The sequence below is a fragment of the Saccopteryx leptura genome, chromosome 1 (genome assembly GCF_036850995.1).
Source record: "Saccopteryx leptura isolate mSacLep1 chromosome 1, mSacLep1_pri_phased_curated, whole genome shotgun sequence".
NCBI lineage: Eukaryota > Metazoa > Chordata > Mammalia > Chiroptera > Emballonuridae > Saccopteryx > Saccopteryx leptura.
Genome location: NC_089503.1, coordinates 5455242 through 5475574, shown reverse-complemented (window position 1 = coordinate 5475574; position 20333 = coordinate 5455242). Strand labels below are relative to the sequence as shown.

At 43.3% G+C, this 20333-nt stretch overlaps 1 protein-coding gene across 23 annotated transcripts in view; it reads left to right on the top strand.

Moving 5' to 3' along the window:
* The window catches only part of PPP6R3 (protein phosphatase 6 regulatory subunit 3), a 144521-nt gene that overhangs the window by 82011 nt on the left and 42177 nt on the right, over positions 1 to 20333 (top strand). For all 23 annotated transcript variants that reach the window (XM_066385313.1, XM_066385167.1, XM_066385082.1 and 20 more), the window contains one exon: positions 10498 to 10611. In XM_066385313.1, the coding sequence (XP_066241410.1) occupies positions 10498 to 10611 (114 nt within the window). The remainder of the gene's footprint in view (positions 1 to 10497; positions 10612 to 20333) is intronic.

The window sequence follows — 20333 nt, the reverse complement described above, 5'->3', positions numbered from 1 at the left end:
ATACTGAACTTGTGTAGACTTGTTTCCCTTGTCATTATCCCCTATAGCATAACAGTTATTTATGTAGCATTCACATTATATCAGGTATTATACATAACTTAGAGTTTTAAAGTGTACAGGTTGGGGTGTATGTAAGTTATCTGCAAATACTTGACACAAGTTTATATAAGGGACTCAAGCATCCTTGGATTTTGATATCCATGGGGATCTGGGAAATTTGGGATACTCAAAAATGACTGTTCTGTATTCTCCTCTTTGTACAGAGTCTTGGGAGTCCAGCGTGTATTTTACAGTTAAGATGGGTCCATTCAGACAGGTTATATCTCGTGTGTTCAGGGGCTGCATGTGGATGGGTCCTGTCTTGGACGTCATGGTTCCCCCTGAGTGTCAGGGCGCTCAGCAGTGACCACCAGGTTCTTCCCCACCACTGCCGTCCTCTGTTCACACAGCTCTGACTGCCGGGGGCCCGGCCACTGGCATCCGTGTGCACAGGCTGCTGCGTTTCAGGCTGTGCCTTTAGGCCTGGGTCAGGCAGCTGTCATTTGATGCTCAGAATTGATACCATTGACTGTTAGCTAGAGTAAGTTTCTTCAAATACATGGACCTGAAGGGCTGGGGCTCCACAGTGTCACTGGGTTAACCTTCCCCACACTTAACAGTGGGGAGACTTATGTGCTTCCCACACTGTTCTTAAAAAATGAGAACCAACCCCTTTGAATATCAGCATGCCTCCACATTATGGTGGTTCTTTTAGTGTCTGTTGACAGAAAATACTGTGACAAAAGGCTTCTTTCTATGAAATTAGTAAACTTTATTAATCATAATTTTTACATATTTGATCAATTATTATGTAAAATGTAGTGTAATATTATTAGGCAAATTTACTGTGAATATGTAGTAGAGAGCTTACTTAATCTTTATATTACTATGCCAAACAACTTACAGGTGAGGTACCACTTTGAACTATTTGAATAAATGGAATTGCAGATTAGCACTTAAGGAAAAGTTTGAAATGAGCTAAGATTAAAGAGAATGGTAAAGATAGGCGTACCAAAAGATGCCGGGGTCCAGCCCCGGGGGGGATCCAGGGGTCCCACAGGAGGAGACGGCGTCGGCGAAAATCGAGTGAGAGAGCCGAATTCTTTTCTTTCTCTTTATTCTCTAGTTAGCATTTACTGCCAGGCATCTCCCCCAAATGCTAGTACAGCTCCTTTTTTATACCCACACACCAAGTTACAATTACATGGTATTAATCATTGCTTCTGTTTCACTATGTTTACATGTTTCCAGATAACAGTTAGTTTACATCTGTAAACTACAGATCAGGTGGTAAATCATTCAAAGTACAACTAAAAAATAACTTGAATAGCGATAACATCGGTAAAAGCTTTTAAAGGATTAGTACTTAACTAATAACTCAACTTTACTGTTGTTGTGAGTCAAGGGGCAGAGAGAGATTAACAGACAAAATCATAAGGGACTAGCAAATGACCACCGCTTGCTCAGGCAAATGGCCTGGAATTTATGCAGTGTCCTGGCTTTTCTCACAAGATAACAAAAGGCTTGCCATTGAGAAACTGACTTAACATTAAGAGTAACTTTTACTTAAAGATATATAGAGTGCACTCGCAAGATAGCTTAGTAGCAACATAATTTCAGAAGACATTAATTGCTATTGCTTCTATGGATGCCTCCCCCCATACCTCTCATTATCAGAAGAAATAATTTTTGGGAAAGTTTATAAATCTCATGAGTGTCTCACTGAGAAAGTCCAGCAACTGCCTTCAGTCATAAAACAATTCTCTTAGCAAAACATCCTTTTCTTGCTGACTGCATTCCTATCCCAGGCCATGCAACAGGTCATTCCATAACACCTTATCTAAGATTCTATTGTCTGGTCAAACTTTATTTATTTACTATATTCATACACTAGCTAAGTTCTGGCTATATTCTTTCTAACATGATTAATAATAAGAAATTCTCCTACAAACTTAACCCTTTACGAGGGATATCATAGCCAGCCTCTTATATCTATGAGCCCAGTTCAAGGGGCTTACAGGCTTTTCTGTGGAACTTACACCTTCTGTCTCATTTCCAAAGAAATTACTACAAATCTACAGGGAAAGTACGGTACTATTATCCCTGTGCCACAAATAATAGCACACACCCAGAAAAAGGGGGGATATAAGGCCAGATTAATTCAAAAGATTAAAGGGGGAAGTATCGTGCCTTTCCTTGCGGTGACTTTGTCAACCCGCAGCTGTTGGTCTTTACTGCGGTAACTCTATCTTCTTTTGCTGTGACTTTGTCAACCAGCAGTTGTGGATCTTCTTCTGCTGTGACCTAGTTAGCCAGCATTAGTGGATCGGCTCCCGACATCTCCCCCTTTTTTATTATTTAAATAAAGCTTTTGTATTTTCACCGTTGTTTCTCTGAGATTGCTGTTTAAGAGTCGGAACATGACTGGAAGGACAAGAAGAGTGATAATTGCCACAGCTATTATTATGCCTATATCAGTAGCCAGAGAGGTCAGGCCATGCATAGAAAACATACTTTTAATGTTTTCAACAAATTGATCAGCTACTTCTGAGGCAGAGACTAAAGAGCCTGAATGTCCTAAGTTTTGTATCTGCTGATGTAATTCCCTCAAATCTAAACTAATATCACTATTATTCCATACACCTAACAAATGATTCTGTACATTATTCCATGCTATGATAGACTGATTGTATTCTAAAGGAGTCACACATATCCACCTGAATCCTGCATGGCATCTAAGAGTCATTCTAGCTTTCATAGCTAACAGCTCATTACATATGTGAATAAAAGCCTCCTCTAAAGCATTCACTTTCAATTCTAACTTCCTATCTATAGTCTCCTGTACTGCTAATGCAAGAGATATATTACGAGATAAACTATCCACATGATTTGCAGTGTGAACTGATTGAGCTAAAGCAGTGGTGGAAGCAGCTACAGATCCTATAATAGCAATAAGAGCAGTAATTCCCAAAATCAATTCAGCAACAAATCGCTTTCCTCGATGGTGAGCAAGCGCTTCAGAAGCAGCCTGTAGTGCATGCAACCCTGGGTCATCATACCAAGGCTGAGACAGATTAACAGGTAACATCACATAAGGTGGCTGTCGCAAAATAAACATAACTTGAGCTTTGGTGTCATATGATAGACAGTTTGTTAAAACACAGCGAGAGCAGGAAATGCTAAACATAGAATTATAAGTACTAACAGAAAGATTACTGTCCATTGTAGCAATCAAGAGTACATAAGGAGCCTGTACACAAGCCTGAACAAAAATATTCTGAGCAGGATAAGGGTAAGGCCTAACTAAATATGCTGGTACAGCAGCTGCAATTAGCTGCCAAAGCTTTGTTTGATACCTGGTGATTAATTCATCCTGATAAGTCAGCTGTGCAGGTATCCATCCAGCAGACTGCCAACGTGTGACGATTTTATTTAAAGGATTATATTTATCTGACCAACTGTAATCGTCTCTCATTTTCTGCACTAATTTTCTATAATCATATTCAAAATAAGGACTAGACCAATCTTGTACAGTGAAATTAACAGCATATGCAGTATAATTCATATAATTGTAATATGCACATTCTTGCCATGGGGGGAAAACCAAATCTATTCTCCACAGACCACCAGTAAGGCTCTTGAGTTGCCTTTTTTGGAGGATAAAGTTTACATGGGTGAAATCCCTTAGGAGGCAATGTAACAGGATTATACTCATGGGTGTCAGGGCCTCCAGGCATTAAAATTGTGAGAGACCATAAGTCTCTTGTTGGGTGTCCAGGTTTATTACTTTTAGGAGAGTCAGTTAAAATAGTCTTAAGTGTAGTAGAAAAACATCCAGAAATCTTGTGAGTATTATTAAACATAAAACATATAGGTACCTTATCCGTTTTTCCATGAAATGAGAAATTTGAATTAGTTTTATGCATAATAAAAGAACTACATGATCCTCCCAAAAACTTAGTATGATTATTAAACACAGGTATATCATCTCCTCCCCAAGTAACAGGCTTAACTAATGGTGGATTTGGAATATAAGCCCAATAAGATTTGTTTTGTCCAGTAGCCTCAACATTAAGTACCTGAATTGAAAGTACAGCTAGCATAGCAATAAACATATTAACAGGGTTACGATGTATGTTTTGTCGATGACAAATTAAATCAGCCCTCTCAGTCAATGCCTTCAACTGGTCCCAGGTTTGTGGGTTGACAGTTCGAGTAGAGTGAATCATCCATTGACTATGATAGGGAGGTCGTCTAGCTTCCTGTAGTGACAATCGCTGTATCCCTCGAGTAACAGGATTATACGAAGAGTTCCTTGATGGCGTTTGCTGGAAAGTCACTGGTGATGCGGGTGGCACAGGAGTCTCCTTCTGGCTGGGAGGGGGCAGCAGATTTCTAGAAGTCTTAGTGGGATAAATTACTGATTGTCTTTTTAGAAATTGCAGCAGTGGGCAAGCAGGAAGATGAAATAAAACCTGCCCTGTAAAATTACTAAAAGCAATCTGAATTTAGATTCACAAATTTTTGACAAAGCGTGGGACTGTTTTTCATTCCCTGGGGCAATACCTTCCATTGATATCTCTCATAAGGTTGTTTAAAATTTTCTGATGGCAGACTAAATGCAAACCTTCGACAATCCTGTGTAGCTAATGGTATAGTAAAAAAGCAATTCTGTAAATCTATAACAATTACACTGTAGCCATGAGGCACCGCAACTGGTGAGGGGTTTAAGGGTTCTTATTTACCTATATAAATCATTTCCGTATATCTGGAACTATTTAGAAAAAGACAAAACAGCGTTATTAGCTGGATCAAACAAAAGAGGGTAAAAGTTTGCAGAAGAAACAGGTTCAGCATCTCCTGTAGGATTCCAGCATCTCTCAGCTGTTGAATAATCCTGTATATCAGCATTTAAAAGAAATTTTTTAAAGTAAGAAGCATGATAAAAAAGATTTGCAGGAGTTTCAGTATACGAGTTTTCTATATTCATAAAAACATTTCTACTTCATTAATTAACAGGCAATTTAAAGAACACATTAAAGCTGGAAAACTCTAGTGACTTTTATTATTTTTCTATAGTAAAAAATTCTACACCTTTGTTAGGCAAATCTACTCTGCTTCATGCTCTGCAGCAGCAGCAAGCAGCCTGAAGCTTGAAGCAGTTTAGTCAAAATTAACAAGTTTTTAGGATTCATGTTTCATACTATTTAAATTTAAATGAGCGCGCTTTACTTGTTTCAATTAAAATTATAAATTTGTAGGAATGATATTTTTATAATATTAGAGCTGGCATATTCAATTTTTGCATGCAAAAACTTAAAAAATTACATTTAGACAACATTAAACAAAGACCAAACACAAACAAGAATCAGACAAAGTAGACAAATCAGACAAATTAGAGAGAAACCCGGGATTTTAGAGATTAGAGTATGGCCTGCTTGATTTTTACACAGGGCTATTTTGATTGGAACATATTGGATAGAAACTAAACAGAACTCTCTCTTGAAAAGTTTCAAGAACGGCCGTTTATGAGATTCTGTTTAGTCATATCCAAACAGGTGTTCCCTTTGCCCTCTTTTCAGGCATAGAACAGGAAAGAAATAAAATGAGTTGAGAGAAAGAGGAGAACAAAAAAACCTGTAATTTTTCCAAACTCTTAAGTCCTTCTATTTTACTAAAGAAAATCAGATAATAACACAACTTTAAAACTCATCTCAGTTTTCTAATCATTCTTTACTTCTAATAGCTGCTGCAACCGGCAGCCGGAATCCCTCCATTTCAACCCCCACAAGAGGCTTGCTTCTCATATTTTGCATGGAGGCATGGGTGGTTCAGTGGTAGAACTCCCGCCTGCCACGCGGGAGGCCCGGGTGAGGTCTGAGACAGACCGGAGTTGACAAATGGATTTAGGCTGGCCCCAATTGTTATCGGGGCCTGAGGCTGGCCCCCTTGCCAGTTTCCCTGATTACTACTTGGATTGCTTGCTAGATTTTGATTTTGTGGGGGCTGCCATTCTATTCCTAACTTTGGTCCTAATGGCTGTCCGTTTTTGAAAGTTTTAACTGTTCACTAACATCAGCAAATTCTCCTTCTCCCGTAATCATTTCTCTAATCACAGGATCATGAGTCCTCCTGTTCCTAACTGCCTGTTGTTTAGCTTGCTCCTCATATTCAGCTCTCCAAAGGAGATAATTTCCTCCAGATAAACAAGCTTTAGCCACTTGTTCCCAATCATAAGGAGTCATCCAATTATGAGAAACTGTTTCCACCAAAGACATAGTATAAGGAGAGGTGGGTCCATATTGACTGCAAGCCATTTTCAACTCTTTCAATAATTTATAAGAAAGCGGCTCCCATGTAGGATCCTCCTCATCATCAAATTCACCAGCCACAGCCACAGGGAAACATAATGCCAAATCAGTTTCCCCTTGGTCGCAAGAAGCTTGAATTGCCTTCTGCAACCCTGTTAACCCTGATGATTTTTTCTTTTCATTATCATCTGGTGATTGTACTGGTAGAGGCAAAGACATTTTAATAGCCTTATTTTCATCCTTTTTGTCAGTCTTGGAGGAATATAATATGGGCAAGACTGTTTTTGACTTCCAATCCTCATTATCCCTATTATTTTTAGCTGCCTCATCTTCTAATTCAGCCTCATCTGTTGGAGATAAAAGATTTTCACTATCATCCTGATGTTTACTTAATTTTAAAGAGGCCATAGCATGATTTGTAGTATCTTGAGACTGCCTTTTACTTCTAATTAACGGAGTCTCTTCTTTTGGAGGAGCAGTTGCCTTAGAAAGTTTATGCATCTCATGTTCTGGATTTAAGGCATCTTTAATCAAGCTCCATAAAGCAAATGTATCAACTGGGACCTTTTCTGGTCCATGTAGCTCATAATAAAGTTTTAAATCTTCTCCAACTTGAACCCATTCCTCGAAATCAAGCGTTCCCTCATCTGGAAACCATGGAGAACATTTTTGTATGAATTTCATAAAACGAGCTACTTGTTTAGAGGAAACATTAACTCCTTTTTGGGAAAGTGTATACTTAATGACTTTTATAAAGAGTCTTCTTTCTTTAGACTCCGTATGGCCCATGACTTCTCAAAATCTTAAGTTCTGAAATTCTCCACCTATCCTCACCCTGTCTTTCTTACAGGGGGGTCTGCAGCACCCTGAGTGGAGTCCTAGCCGTCCCGAGACAACGAGGGGGATTACCTGTAGGTCCCTGTATCAGGCGCCAAATGCCGGGGTCCAGCCCCGGGGGGGATCCAGGGGTCCCACAGGAGGAGACGGCGTCGGCGAAAATCGAGTGAGAGAGCCGAATTCTTTTCTTTCTCTTTATTCTCTAGTTAGCATTTACTGCCAGGCATCTCCCCCAAATGCTAGTACAGCTCCTTTTTTATACCCACACACCAAGTTACAATTACATGGTATTAATCATTGCTTCTGTTTCACTATGTTTACATGTTTCCAGATAACAGTTAGTTTACATCTGTAAACTACAGATCAGGTGGTAAATCATTCAAAGTACAACTAAAAAATAACTTGAATAGCGATAACATCGGTAAAAGCTTTTAAAGGATTAGTACTTAACTAATAACTCAACTTTACTGTTGTTGTGAGTCAAGGGGCAGAGAGAGATTAACAGACAAAATCATAAGGGACTAGCAAATGACCACCGCTTGCTCAGGCAAATGGCCTGGAATTTATGCAGTGTCCTGGCTTTTCTCACAAGATAACAAAAGGCTTGCCCATTGAGAAACTGACTTAACATTAAGAGTAACTTTTACTTAAAGATATATAGAGTGCACTCGCAAGATAGCTTAGTAGCAACATAATTTCAGAAGACATTAATTGCTATTGCTTCTATGGATGCCTCCCCCCATACCTCTCATTATCAGAAGAAATAATTTTTGGGAAAGTTTATAAATCTCATGAGTGTCTCACTGAGAAAGTCCAGCAACTGCCTTCAGTCATAAAACAATTCTCTTAGCAAAACATCCTTTTCTTGCTGACTGCATTCCTATCCCAGGCCATGCAACAGGTCATTCCATAACACCTTATCTAAGATTCTATTGTCTGGTCAAACTTTATTTATTTACTATATTCATACACTAGCTAAGTTCTGGCTATATTCTTTCTAACATGATTAATAATAAGAAATTCTCCTACAAACTTAACCCTTTACGAGGGATATCATAGCCAGCCTCTTATATCTATGAGCCCAGTTCAAGGGGCTTACAGGCTTTTCTGTGGAACTTACACCTTCTGTCTCATTTCCAAAGAAATTACTACAAATCTACAGGGAAAGTACGGTACTATTATCCCTGTGCCACAAATAATAGCACACACCCAGAAAAAGGGGGGATATAAGGCCAGATTAATTCAAAAGATTAAAGGGGGAAGTATCGTGCCTTTCCTTGCGGTGACTTTGTCAACCCGCAGCTGTTGGTCTTTACTGCGGTAACTCTATCTTCTTTTGCTGTGACTTTGTCAACCAGCAGTTGTGGATCTTCTTCTGCTGTGACCTAGTTAGCCAGCATTAGTGGATCGGCTCCCGACAAAAAGATCTCTAAGGCGTACCAAAAGTGGACTGAAGTGTTAGGTAATGAATATTAGCTTGGGAAGAAATCTGGACTTAAATCGAATATATTCAATTTAGTGGCTCTGGAAAGTTTTCAAGTTAAAAAATTCCTTGAAAAAAAGTTGTGTTGGAGAGGGTTGGACTATGCAGCTCTTAATTCTTAACATTGATTAACAGAATGAGTAGGGGTGTGAGCTGAATTGAACCCAGTAAGTCTTACAAAAGTGTGTCTGTCCTCCAACTGCTCGTGTGAAAACCAGGTGGAAGCAGGGGCTCCAGACACCTCAGCCCCTGGGCATTCCTGATGCTCATCTAAGAGCTCCATTGTTTTCAATGTGAAAACGAGTATATTTTCCTTCACGTGTAAATAAATGCCTTACTTAAAGATATGAAGGCATTCGTTTTATCCTATTTGAAAAGCTCAGTCCCACGGTTGGTGACTTCTGTATTCAGAGGTATTTGTATGTTGACTCAGAACATGGCTTAGCTGCTGTGTGACATCTTAAGCATTGGCTGTGTCCCGGTTAGTGTGTCGTTTCTGTCCGTTAGTGGAATGCTGTCTTGGATAGAGCAGACGTGGCATTTGGTGCAGCTGTGAAATGGTGAAGGGCATCCTCGTTAGCCACTCCTCTTGGGCACAGTGCTTGTGACGGTGCGATAGTGCTTCCTGATAAGGAGGGGTGAGAGGAGGACACAGGATGCGACAGTGGGCATCTGCAGTCAATGCCACGTTGGCACCCCCTTCCTGGGGCGCAACTGCTATTTGAAGAAAATACATATTTACTATAAAAAAGGCAGTGTGTCTTCCAGAGCACAGTCCAGGCCTGTTATTTCTCCTTGTGCCTGCGTGTTGAGTGACTGCTTGAGTGCTCTTAGGTAGAGGTTCACAAGTCACTTAGTGCAGGTCTGGGGATGCCTGAGAGCTGCTTCCGGCTGGGGGACCCTCAGAAGTCAGTTTAGATGCCAGTTTTACTCACTTCCCCCAAAGCAAAGAGGTTCTCTCCTCCTGACTGCCCTAACCTGGCACGGAGCTGGTGTTCGGGGACTGTGGGCGCAGCTGTGCTTGAGGTGACTGGCGTGAGCAGCAGGGGTGCCCACCGTGTCTCACACTGTGAGGGAGGCTCAGCGACTTTCACATGGATTGTGAAAGTCGCTGAGGTCCTAAGGAGTGGCAGCTTTCCTTGCGAGGGTCCGTAGACGTTTCCTCGGCAGGTTCCCCCCCTTGCTGTGTGTTGGGGGGAGGGGGGCCTGGGACAGCAGCGCCTGCAGAGAACGTTCTGGGCTCCAGTGCAGTCAGACCTGTTCCTACCATGTCATTCTGATCTGCCAAAGTTTAGTTGTAGAATGAAAGCCAAGGATTGATGTTCTCTCTTACCTGTTAGATGTTTGTTAATTGTACATCCATGCCATTGTGGGAAAACATTTATGGGTTCTAGTTAGCCCTTTTGGGAAAAAATTTTCTTGGGGGGGGGGTGAAAAGTCTGAATCTTATTACCCCACCTTACCTCCCAGCGCTGCCCCCGCCACAGCCACACCTGGGCTCGAGTGGGAGGTGACTCTTAGTCCTGAAATACTGTAGTTGTTGGTTCTCAAGAAGTCGGCAGAGGCTGGCAGGGCCCAAATGAGGGGAGGGGAACGTGTGGGATCTGTACGTAGGAGTATGTGTGGGAGGGCTACATCTACAGTAAGCTGTGTCACTCACTCGTCTACTTGACAAGTATCAAAAAGACTACTGTGGAGTCAAACAAAATGTATGAGAGATATTGATGCTTGTATGTTTGTCTCACTGGTACCATGACCTTTTTCTCTGAAGTGATTACTGATAAATGATGTTACAGTTAGCCCTTAACTGTTGATTTGTTTTCCTAGGCAAGAAATTATAGAGCAGCTTCTATCAAATATTTTCCACAAGGATAAAAACGAATCGGCCATAGTCAGTGCGATTCAGATCCTGCTGACCTTACTGGAAACGCGGCGACCAGCGTAAGCTTCTCTTTCTCCTACAAAATGAGCTGAAAACTGAGCTTGTTATGGGTACAGTGTCATGGCCTTGTCATGGGTACAGTGTCTTTCCGCTGGATAGACTGTGTGAATGCTTTGTGAGTGCAGTACGGGATTCGTGGGAAATTCGGCGGCGCGTGGCTTCTGCTCCTGCGGGTGCTGTGACGGGTATGGGGACACTGCTGTGGAAAGCGCTGTCATCGGGAACGTCTGCTGTCTCAGACCCAGGAGAAGCTTGTTTCTTGTGTATGAAAACGGGTTCCTGGTTGGTGGGCACATCTCCCCCAAGTGTTCATTCGGGGACTCTGCCTTGTGAGCCTTCCCTCTGCGTGGTAACTTGAGGCTTCAGGGTGGTTTTTTGGGGGGCTCACATGTGAGGGCAGTGCATCAGAAGGCTGTTGTAAAGGATGGGCAGGGGCGTGAGGCCTTAGGGGGAATTTGTGCTAAATGTTTCAGAATCAGAAGTAGGTTTTCCCATGTGTGTGTCCCTGGACTAGTCCTTTAATATTTGTCATGTTACTCTTTACAGTTTGTGTCCAGTGCTGATTTACTTATTGTCAGTTTTCTCATCACTCCCCGGAGCATGGCAGTCTCAGGAGGGCTGGGTGTGTGAGCATCTCCACACTGTGTGTGCTCTTCCCAGAGGGCACGCGGGGGACAGGGAAGGTCGCCGTCAGTGTGGGCACGCAGGGGGACAGGGAAGGTCGCCGTCAGTGTGGGCACGCAGGGGGACAGGGAAGGTCGCCGTCAGTGTGGGCACGCAGGGGGACAGGGAAGGTCGCCGTCAGTGTGGGCACGCAGGGGGACAGGGAAGGTCGCCGTCAGTGTGGGCACGCAGGGGGACAGGGAAGGTCGCCGTCAGTGTGGGCACGCAGGGGGACAGGGAAGGTCGCCGTCAGTGTGGGCACGCAGGGGGACAGGGAAGGTCGCCGTCAGTGTGGGCACGCAGGGGGACAGGGAAGGTCGCCGTCAGTGTGGGCACGCAGGGGGACAGGAAAGGTCGCCGTCAGTGTGGGCACGCAGGGGGACAGGGAAGGTCGCCGTCAGTGTGGGCACGCAGGGGGACAGGGAAGGTCGCCGTCAGTGTGGGCACGCAGGGGGACAGGGAAGTTCACTGTCAGTGTGGGCACGCAGGGGGACAGGGAAGTTCACTGTCAGTGTGGAAAATTTGGGCCATCCAGGCTGCTGGATTCGCTTTTCATGTTGCCATCGTTGTTCCTGGCAAAGCAGTGGGCACAACTTACCCAGCCCGCCTCGCGCCCTCCAGCTGTCCTGCTTTGTTCACTCTGGTAGTGGCAGTGGAATGGTGTCATGGTGGCCCTGCCTCAGGTCCACTGGAATTGGGGACTGTGTCTCCTGGGTCCATTGTGTTAAACAAGGGAACCAGAACCTCAGTATTGGTCAAGTGACGCTGGACTGTGCCGTGGGGTAAAGGTAGATTGTGACTTAGAATGGGTGCACCCAGAACAAGGGCGCCGTATGAATGTGGAGTAGGGAAACGACGTAACTGCACAATTTAAAGCAAATGGAGAGGATACGACAGTAAAAAAATGATAGAAGAACACTTCTGACTAGGAGTTCATCCTCAGATAAACAAGGTTTGTCAAATACTAAGGAAGATTAAATGTTTAAAAAAGGACTCTGATTTTAGCCTTGTCCTGAGTTATCTAAACTCCAAGGATAGAGGGCAGTGTGCATAAGAAAACGGGTCGGTGACAAGTAAGTCAGGTTGCCAGGCCCCTTGTGGGGAAAGCCAGCTCATGCCGAGAACCGGGGCCGGACAGTGACCCTGGAGGACCGTTGTCTGTGTGTTCTGCCCCTGGGTTCATTACAGGGCAGCTAGCTCTACCCGAGCCAGACAGACGACCAAGCTAGAATGAAGAGTTGAAGGCAAAGAAATATATTGGTAAAAATGATGATAAACGAAACGAATAGGGATGTAAAAACTCAACGACTATGCAAATTAAATGTTAAGAATGATTTATTGAAAATAGTCTGGATTATTTTAACAAAAGTCAAGAAAGGAGAAGTGTAAATTAGTGCTCATTAAAATTTTTAGTGTAGACTGAGGAACTGGGGTACTTTGTACATAGAGGTAGCCGAGGAAAGAATTAGTGTGGGCTAATTAGAATTAGTTAGTTACTCATCCTGGTTGTGAATGGATAAACAGAAAAGACAGTTGCTTTTGAGCTGCAAGAGCCTCCAGGTGGTGAGCTGCCATGAGAAACAAGTACGAGGGCCCTGGTCTTGGCTTCTAATACCGTTCCCCAATAACTAGAATCAGGGCCCCTGGGAGAACTGGCTGGTTCTGGGACTAGTGCAAGAAATACACAAGAAGAGCCTGGGCCATCATGTAGTGTCGAGGGTGAGGAAGTACTCAGAGGCTACTGCGGTGAGGGGTCTGGCAGAGGGACACGGGAACCCAAGCTGGGACAGTTTCCACAATGAAATAAAGTAGTATTGTGTGAGAACCCAACATACATCATTACATCAGTACTGACTGATGTAAATAAGTGAATAAATGGGTGGGGGGCAAGCTGCCTGTGCAGAGCATTCCACACATGGAGTGCTCTCTTCATGGAGGTGCTCTCTTTTCGAGGAGGAGGAGGAGAGAACTTCCTGCTCGAGTGTAGACCGCACATCGTGACCTCCTCCCAAGGAGTGCAGAGTGGGAGAGAGGAGAGGAGCTTGATAGAAACCCGACAGGCCCCTCCTCAGCCAGGTGGCCAAAGTCAGTGGCCAGTGACAAGCTATGTTGACAGTATGTACCCTGATACGATGCAATGAAAGTGGCATTTTACCTGTGTGGTCTCCCTTTCAAATCCTGTGATCATGAGAAAAGTATAAGACAAATCCCAGTTGAGGAATATTCTGCAAAATACCTAACAGGTAAGATATGATCAAACTGTCACAGCCAAAAGGAAGCTAAGGAAGACGTGACAACTAAATACAATGTGGTGTCCTGGGTGGGATTTTTGGAGTAGGGACAGTACTTTAGGTAAAAGCTAAGGAAATCTGTATAAAGTATGGATTTGTGGATTTTATGTATCAGTATTGGTTCATTAATTGTGACAAATATACTAATGTAGATATTAATAGGGGAAACCCAGCCTGGGTTAGATGAGAATTCTCTGTGCTGTAAATCTAAAACCATCCCAGTAGAAATTGACATAATATCTAGACAAGTCAGGAAGCCAGCAGAAGACTGGAGCGACACTAACGATCCACTTGACCCAAGGGTCACTTTCAGAACCTCCCCCTGCGCCTGCAGAAGAGGCCTTCTGTTCAGGTGCACGTGGGACTTTTAACCAAGACCGACCAGATTCGCAGCCATAACTCCAAGTATTTGCAAATGAAACCACACACTTACAAATAAACCCAAGTGTCAAAGAGAAAATGAGAGAAAATATTCTGAATTGATTGATTGCTAATGGAAACTGAACATGTCAGAATTTATGGAATGTAGTAAAAACAGCAGAGGAAATTAAATGTTTATATAACAAAGGAAAGAAGTCATGCCAGTGATCTAAACTCCTACATTAAGAAACTAGTAATGGAAGAGCAAATTAAACCCAGTGCAAGAAGAGAGAAAAAGAAATGACTGCCCTGGCCGGTTGGCTCAGAGCGTCGGCCTGGCATGCAGGGGTCCCGGGTTCAATTCCCGGCCAGGGCACACAGGAGAAGTTCCCATCTGCTTCTCCACCCCTCCCCCTCTCCTTCCTCTCTGTCTCTCTCTTCCCCTCCTGCAGCGAGGTTCCATTGGAGCAAGGATGGCCCGGGCGCTGGGGATGGCTCCTTGGCCTCTGCCCCAGGCACTGGAGTGGCTCTGGTCGCAAAAGAGCGACGCCCCGGAGGGGCAGAGCATCGCCCCCTGGTGGGCGTGCCGGGTGGATCCCGGTCGGGCGCATGTGGGAGTCTGTCTATCTCTCCCCGTTTCCAGCTTCAGAAAAATACAAAAAAAAAAAAAAAAAAGAAATGACAGAATTAAGAGTAGAAATCAAAGTGGTTGAGAATTGAGAAGAGAAAAACAATACAGAAAGTCAGTGAGTCTAAAAACTATTTCTTTGAAAAGATAATAAAATTTGGCCCTGGCCGGTTGGCTCAGCGGTAGAGCGTCGGCCTAGCGTGCGGAGGACCCGGGTTCGATTCCCGGCCAGGGCACACAGGAGAAGCGCCCATTTGCTTCTCCACCCCTCCGCCGCGCCTTCCTCTCTGTCTCTCTCTTCCCCTCCCGCAGCCGAGGCTCCACTGGAGCAAAAATGGCCCGGGCGCTGGGGATGGCTCTGTGGCCTCTGCCCCAGGCGCTAGAGTGGCTCTGGTCGCAACATGGCGGCGCCCAGGATGGGCAGAGCATCGCCCCATGGTGGGCGTGCCGGGTGGATCCCGGTCGGGCGCATGCGGGAGTCTGTCTGACTGTCTCTCCCTGTTTCCAGCTTCAGAAAAATGCAAAAAAAAAAAAAAAAAGATAATAAAATTAAATCTCTAGCTGAATTGACTGAGAAAAAAAGAAGATGCAAAATGAGAAATAAAACTTTAAAGGAATAAAACTACCAAAGCTCATTCCTAAAGAAATGGGTAACGTTAAATTTGTATTTAAAAAGCTTCCAACAAAGAAAACTCTGGGCCTAGTAGACCTTCACTGGTGAAGTCTACCAATGATGGAAGGGTTCTCCCAAAATGCTCTCCGGTTCCTTTTATGGGATTCGCGTTACTTTGCAACTAGACAAAAGTATTACAGGAATGGCAACTACACAACAGGATTCCGCAAGAGCTTAGGTGCGAAATGCCTCAAGAAAGCATTAGCAAATTAAGTTGACGCTGTGTATTCAGCAGGTAATGGATCACGATGAAGTCTGGTTCATCCGGACAATGCACGGGCTTTCTCGTCTTTCAGAAGTCGGTCGGTGAGAATGGTCAGAGTCCAGACCCTGACAGCACAGATGTCGGGGAGGGTGTGGAGCCCCAGGAATGCTCATCCACTGCTGGTGGGAACACAAGGCGGTGCCACCACTGTGGGAGACAGTCTGGCAGTTTCTTACAGAGCGAAACATACTCAGCATGCAACGTAGCTGCCGTTTTTACCTACGGGAGGTGAAAGCCTCTGTCTACATAAAAGCCTGCACACGTGTTTATAGCAGCTTTGTCTGTAACTGGCAGATCTTGGAAGTAACCAAGATGTCAATGAGTAAGTGGATAAATAAGTGAACTGTGGTTCATCCAGCAATGTAGGAAGCTATGAAAAGACCTGACAGACCTCAAGTGCGTAATACTGAGGGAAAGAAGCCAGTCTGGAAAGGCTACGTACTGTCTGATCCTAAGTACATGATCTTTTGGAAAAGGCAAAACTACAGACACAGTAAAAAGATCAGTAGTTGCCAGGGGTGGGGGTGGGGGAGATGACCAGATGGAGAAAGGACTTTCAGGGCAGTGAGCATACTCTGAATGGGACCACATAATGGCATGTCGTTACACATGTGCCCACGCCCACAGAATGTACAGCACCAGCATATAATGACAGTGTAAACTGCAGACTCTGGATGATTATGGAGTCACTGTAGGTCCACGCATTGTGACAGACGAGCCACTTTGAGGGGGTGTGGTAATGGGGGAGATTATGCATGTGTCATGGCAGAAGATATTTGGGATGTCTCTCTACCTTTTTCTCCATTTTGCTGTGAACTTAAAACTGCTGTATAAAAATAAAGTCTTATTTAAAAAACCAATCAATATAGCTCACATCAACAGACTAAAGTTGAAACCATGTGATCACGTGATTAAACTCCTTTGTACTAAAACCACTCAGCAAATTAGTAATAGAAAGAAACTTGGAAATTGATAAAGCCCCTCTTAAAAAGTTAAAACCACCTCTGGTCGACACTCTTATTAACGGTCAAAGGCTGAAATTATATCCCCTAAAATCAAGGGATATAGCGAGGATGTTTGCTCTCACTGACCCCATGCAGCCACGTTACTGGAGCCCTCGCCAGGGCAGGAAGGCCGGGAGAAAGGACGGGAATCACTGACCCCGTGCAGCCCCGTGCTAGAGGCCTCGCCAGGGCAGGAAGGCCGGGAGAAAGGACAGGAATCACTGACCCCGTGCAGCCCCGTGCTAGAGGCCTCGCCAGGGCAGGAAGGCCGGGAGAAAGGACGGCCACCCAGACCAGAGAGGAAGGTGTGACATGGAATCTGCTCACAGAGGTCAGGGTTGTTGTCTTCCTTGAAAATTCTAAAGGATACACAGAAAAACTGCTAGAACTAACAAGTAGATGCAGTAGGATTGTAGGCTATAAAAAAGGTCAGCATTCAAAAATTAGTTATATTTCTTTATACTAGTAGCAAACAATTAGAATTTAGAATTTTCATAAAGTACCATTTACTTTAAAGGCACTTAACGGTTTTCAGCTCCTTTGGATAAGTACCAAGGAGCATGACTGCTAGATTGCACAGAAAAAAGGAAATATGTACTTGGGTGTAAATCTAACCAGGTGCGTGTGCGGTTTAACACTGAGAAGCATTGCACATTGATTCAATCAAAGACAACGTAATTGGAGAGAGAGACTGGTCATGGATTAGAGCAGTGGTCCCCAACCTTTTTTGGGCCACGGTCCGGTTTAATGTCAGAAAATATTTTCACAGACTGGCCTTTAGGGTGGGACTGATAAATGTATCACATGACTGAGACAAGCATCAGGAGTGAGTCTTAAATGAATGTAACAGAGGGAGGGAATCAGGTCATTTTTTAAAAATAAAACATCATTCAGACTTAAATATAAATAAAATGGAAATAATGTAAGTTATTTATTCTTTCTCTGCGGACCGGTACCAAATGGCCCACGGACCGGTACTGGGCCATTTGGTACAGCCTGGGGGTTGGGGACCACTGGATTAGAGGACTCCGTATTTTTGAGTTGTCAGGTTGATCTAGAGATTTTGTATAATTCCAATTAAAATCCAAACTGGATTTTTTTGTAGAAATAAAGCTAATTCTAAAACCTACATAAAAGTTTAAAGCAAATACAATAAATAACCAAAACAATTTTGAAAGACAAAATTAGAGTACTGCCACTCCTGTTTAAAGTGATAGTATTTGAGACATATGGTATTGGTGCAAGGGTAGACATACAGATCCCTAGTACAGAACAAGTCTGTAAGTAGCCCCACACGTACATCATCAGTGGGTTCTTTTTTCTTAATTGAATTTATTGAGGTGACATTGGTTAATAGAATTGTATAGGTTTCAAGTGGTCAGTTGGTTTTTAACGACGTCTGTAGGCAGTTAATTGGAGAAAGGATAGCCTTTTCCATATGGTACTAGAACATCTATCTGCAGAAAATTGGACCACACTATGTACCTTGCAAAGTATGCAGAAATTAACTTGAAGTGGATCATAGAACTCACTGTAAATCCCAACTAACAAGAAAAAAACAATCCAGTTTTTCAGAAGGTCAAAAGATTTGAGCACTCAAAAAAATAATATACCTATATTATACACACACACACGCACACACACACACACACACATGAAAAGGTGGCCGACAGCATTTGTCAATGAAATTCACGTGGCAAGCACATTGAGATACCACTGCATGCCTTTTAAACAACTTGTATTTTCTATTTTCTGTGGCTGCTATAACCATTTGCCACAAACTCTGTGACTTAAAATGACAAATTTCTTCTTTCACTGTCTGAAAGCCAAAAGTCCAGGATCAAGGTGTCACCAGCATCACACTTCCTCCAGAGGCTCAGAGGATACTCAGTGCTGCCTCTTCCCTCGTCTAGGGGCTGCCTGTGTTTCTGGCTTGGCCTCCTCTCCCTCTGCTTCACATCGCCTCCCCTGCTGTCTGTGCCCTCTCCAACAAGGACAATAGCAATGACATTTAAGGTTCACCTAGATCTAGGATAATCGCAAGATCCTTAGTTAACTATATCTTTGAATAACATTCACAGGCACTGGGGATTAGGATGTGGACATAGCTTTTGGAGTCACTGTTCAGCCTACTGCATGGTAACCGAACAGAAAGAATAGATAAATACCCAGTGCTAGTGATGTTGGGGAGCAACTGAAAAGTCATACGCATCACTGGGAATGCAATTGCATAGACATCTTCTGAAAATGTTTGGCAGTTTCTTATAAAGCAAAGCAGACACTTTTTGTTGTATTCAACAATCTCTTACCCAAGTGAAATAAAAACTGTCACACAAAGAGTTGTATGTGAATACTTATGTCACCTTTATTTATAATCCCGTAAACTGTAAACAAGCAGTGTCCTTCAGCCAGTGAACGGATCAAGAGCGGTGGCACGCCCACATCATAGCTGTTTAGCAGTAAGAAGCAATGGACTGTCAGTACATAGATACCCATCACTTCTGATACCTTTCCAAGTCTGAGTTCTAAATTCAATAAAGCTGTACTTGGAATGTCAACATGGTTTTTGTTTGGGGTTTGGTGAATTTTTGTGTATCTTTGAAAAAATTAAAATGTGAGACTAGTCAAGAAATTTTGAGCAAGACTCATGATTGAGATAAGTTGCCTCTTGCATATACAATGCCTCGTTGACGTAATAAACACAGCAGTGTGATACTAGCATTTGTGATACTGAAGTTCATATGCATGATTAAGGCACTTTAGTATCTGGTTTTGTGTGCTTTTTTCACTTAAGTGTGGAAAGGCAATGGTTCTGTACGTATGGCTCAGGAAGTGACTCGCCACTTGGAAAAAAATGTGTCTATACCTGTTTTACATAAAAAATAAATTCCAGGTGAAGTAAATTAAAAATACTAGAGGAAAAGTATGCAAGTACTCAAAATTATAGGATTATGAAGAAGGTTTAAGTATGGTTTTATACAGAACCATTATGAAAAAAGCTATATTTGGCCACATAAATTATTAAAACCTCTACACATTCAGAAGCCCTATAATCTAAGCAAAAGATCTTCCCCTTTCCAGTGAGTGAGTTTCTGAATGCTGTTCCAGGTAACTCTTGCAGTAAGAAATCACTTCCATATGTGGAATGTTTTCTTTTTCTTTTTTAAGAGGAGGGGAGATAGACTTCCCGCGTATATCTGAGCGGGCTCCCCCTGGCAACCCCCATCTGGGCTGATGCTCCAATTAACTAAGCTGTTTTTTAGTACTTGAGGCTTACACACTTGGACCAACTGAGCTATCCTTAGCATCCAGGGCTGATGCTTAAACCAGCTGAGCCACAGGCTCTGGGAGGAGAAGGGACAGAGATGAAGAGAGAAGCACGGTTGCTTCTCACGTGTGCCCTAACCAGGGGTCGAACCTGGAATATCCACACGCTGGGCCAATGCTCTTATCTATTGAGCTAACTGGCCAGGGCCTATATATTTAATTTGAACAGTATCCTTACAATTTTAGGCCCCTCCATCCTGATGTCCTTTCTCCCCTCTTGGGCTCTGTCCTGTCCCCATTTTGAGAATCCTTGTGCCTGTGTACTCATACCCACTGGGATTTGGGAGTCTCATTCCATGTATAACTTTTCCTGTAGGGGGGTGGGTTATAATGAACATAGATTGAGCTTTATGGAGAGAAGTAATTTAGGTCTTTTAATAGGAAACAACAGTAACAAGGGAGGGACTGTTATTAACATCCCAAATGGCAGGCAGTGTGGTAACTCAGTGGTCAGAGCTCCAGCCTTCCAGATGTTCTGGTTAGAGTACTGTTGTTACTGTAACAGGTACA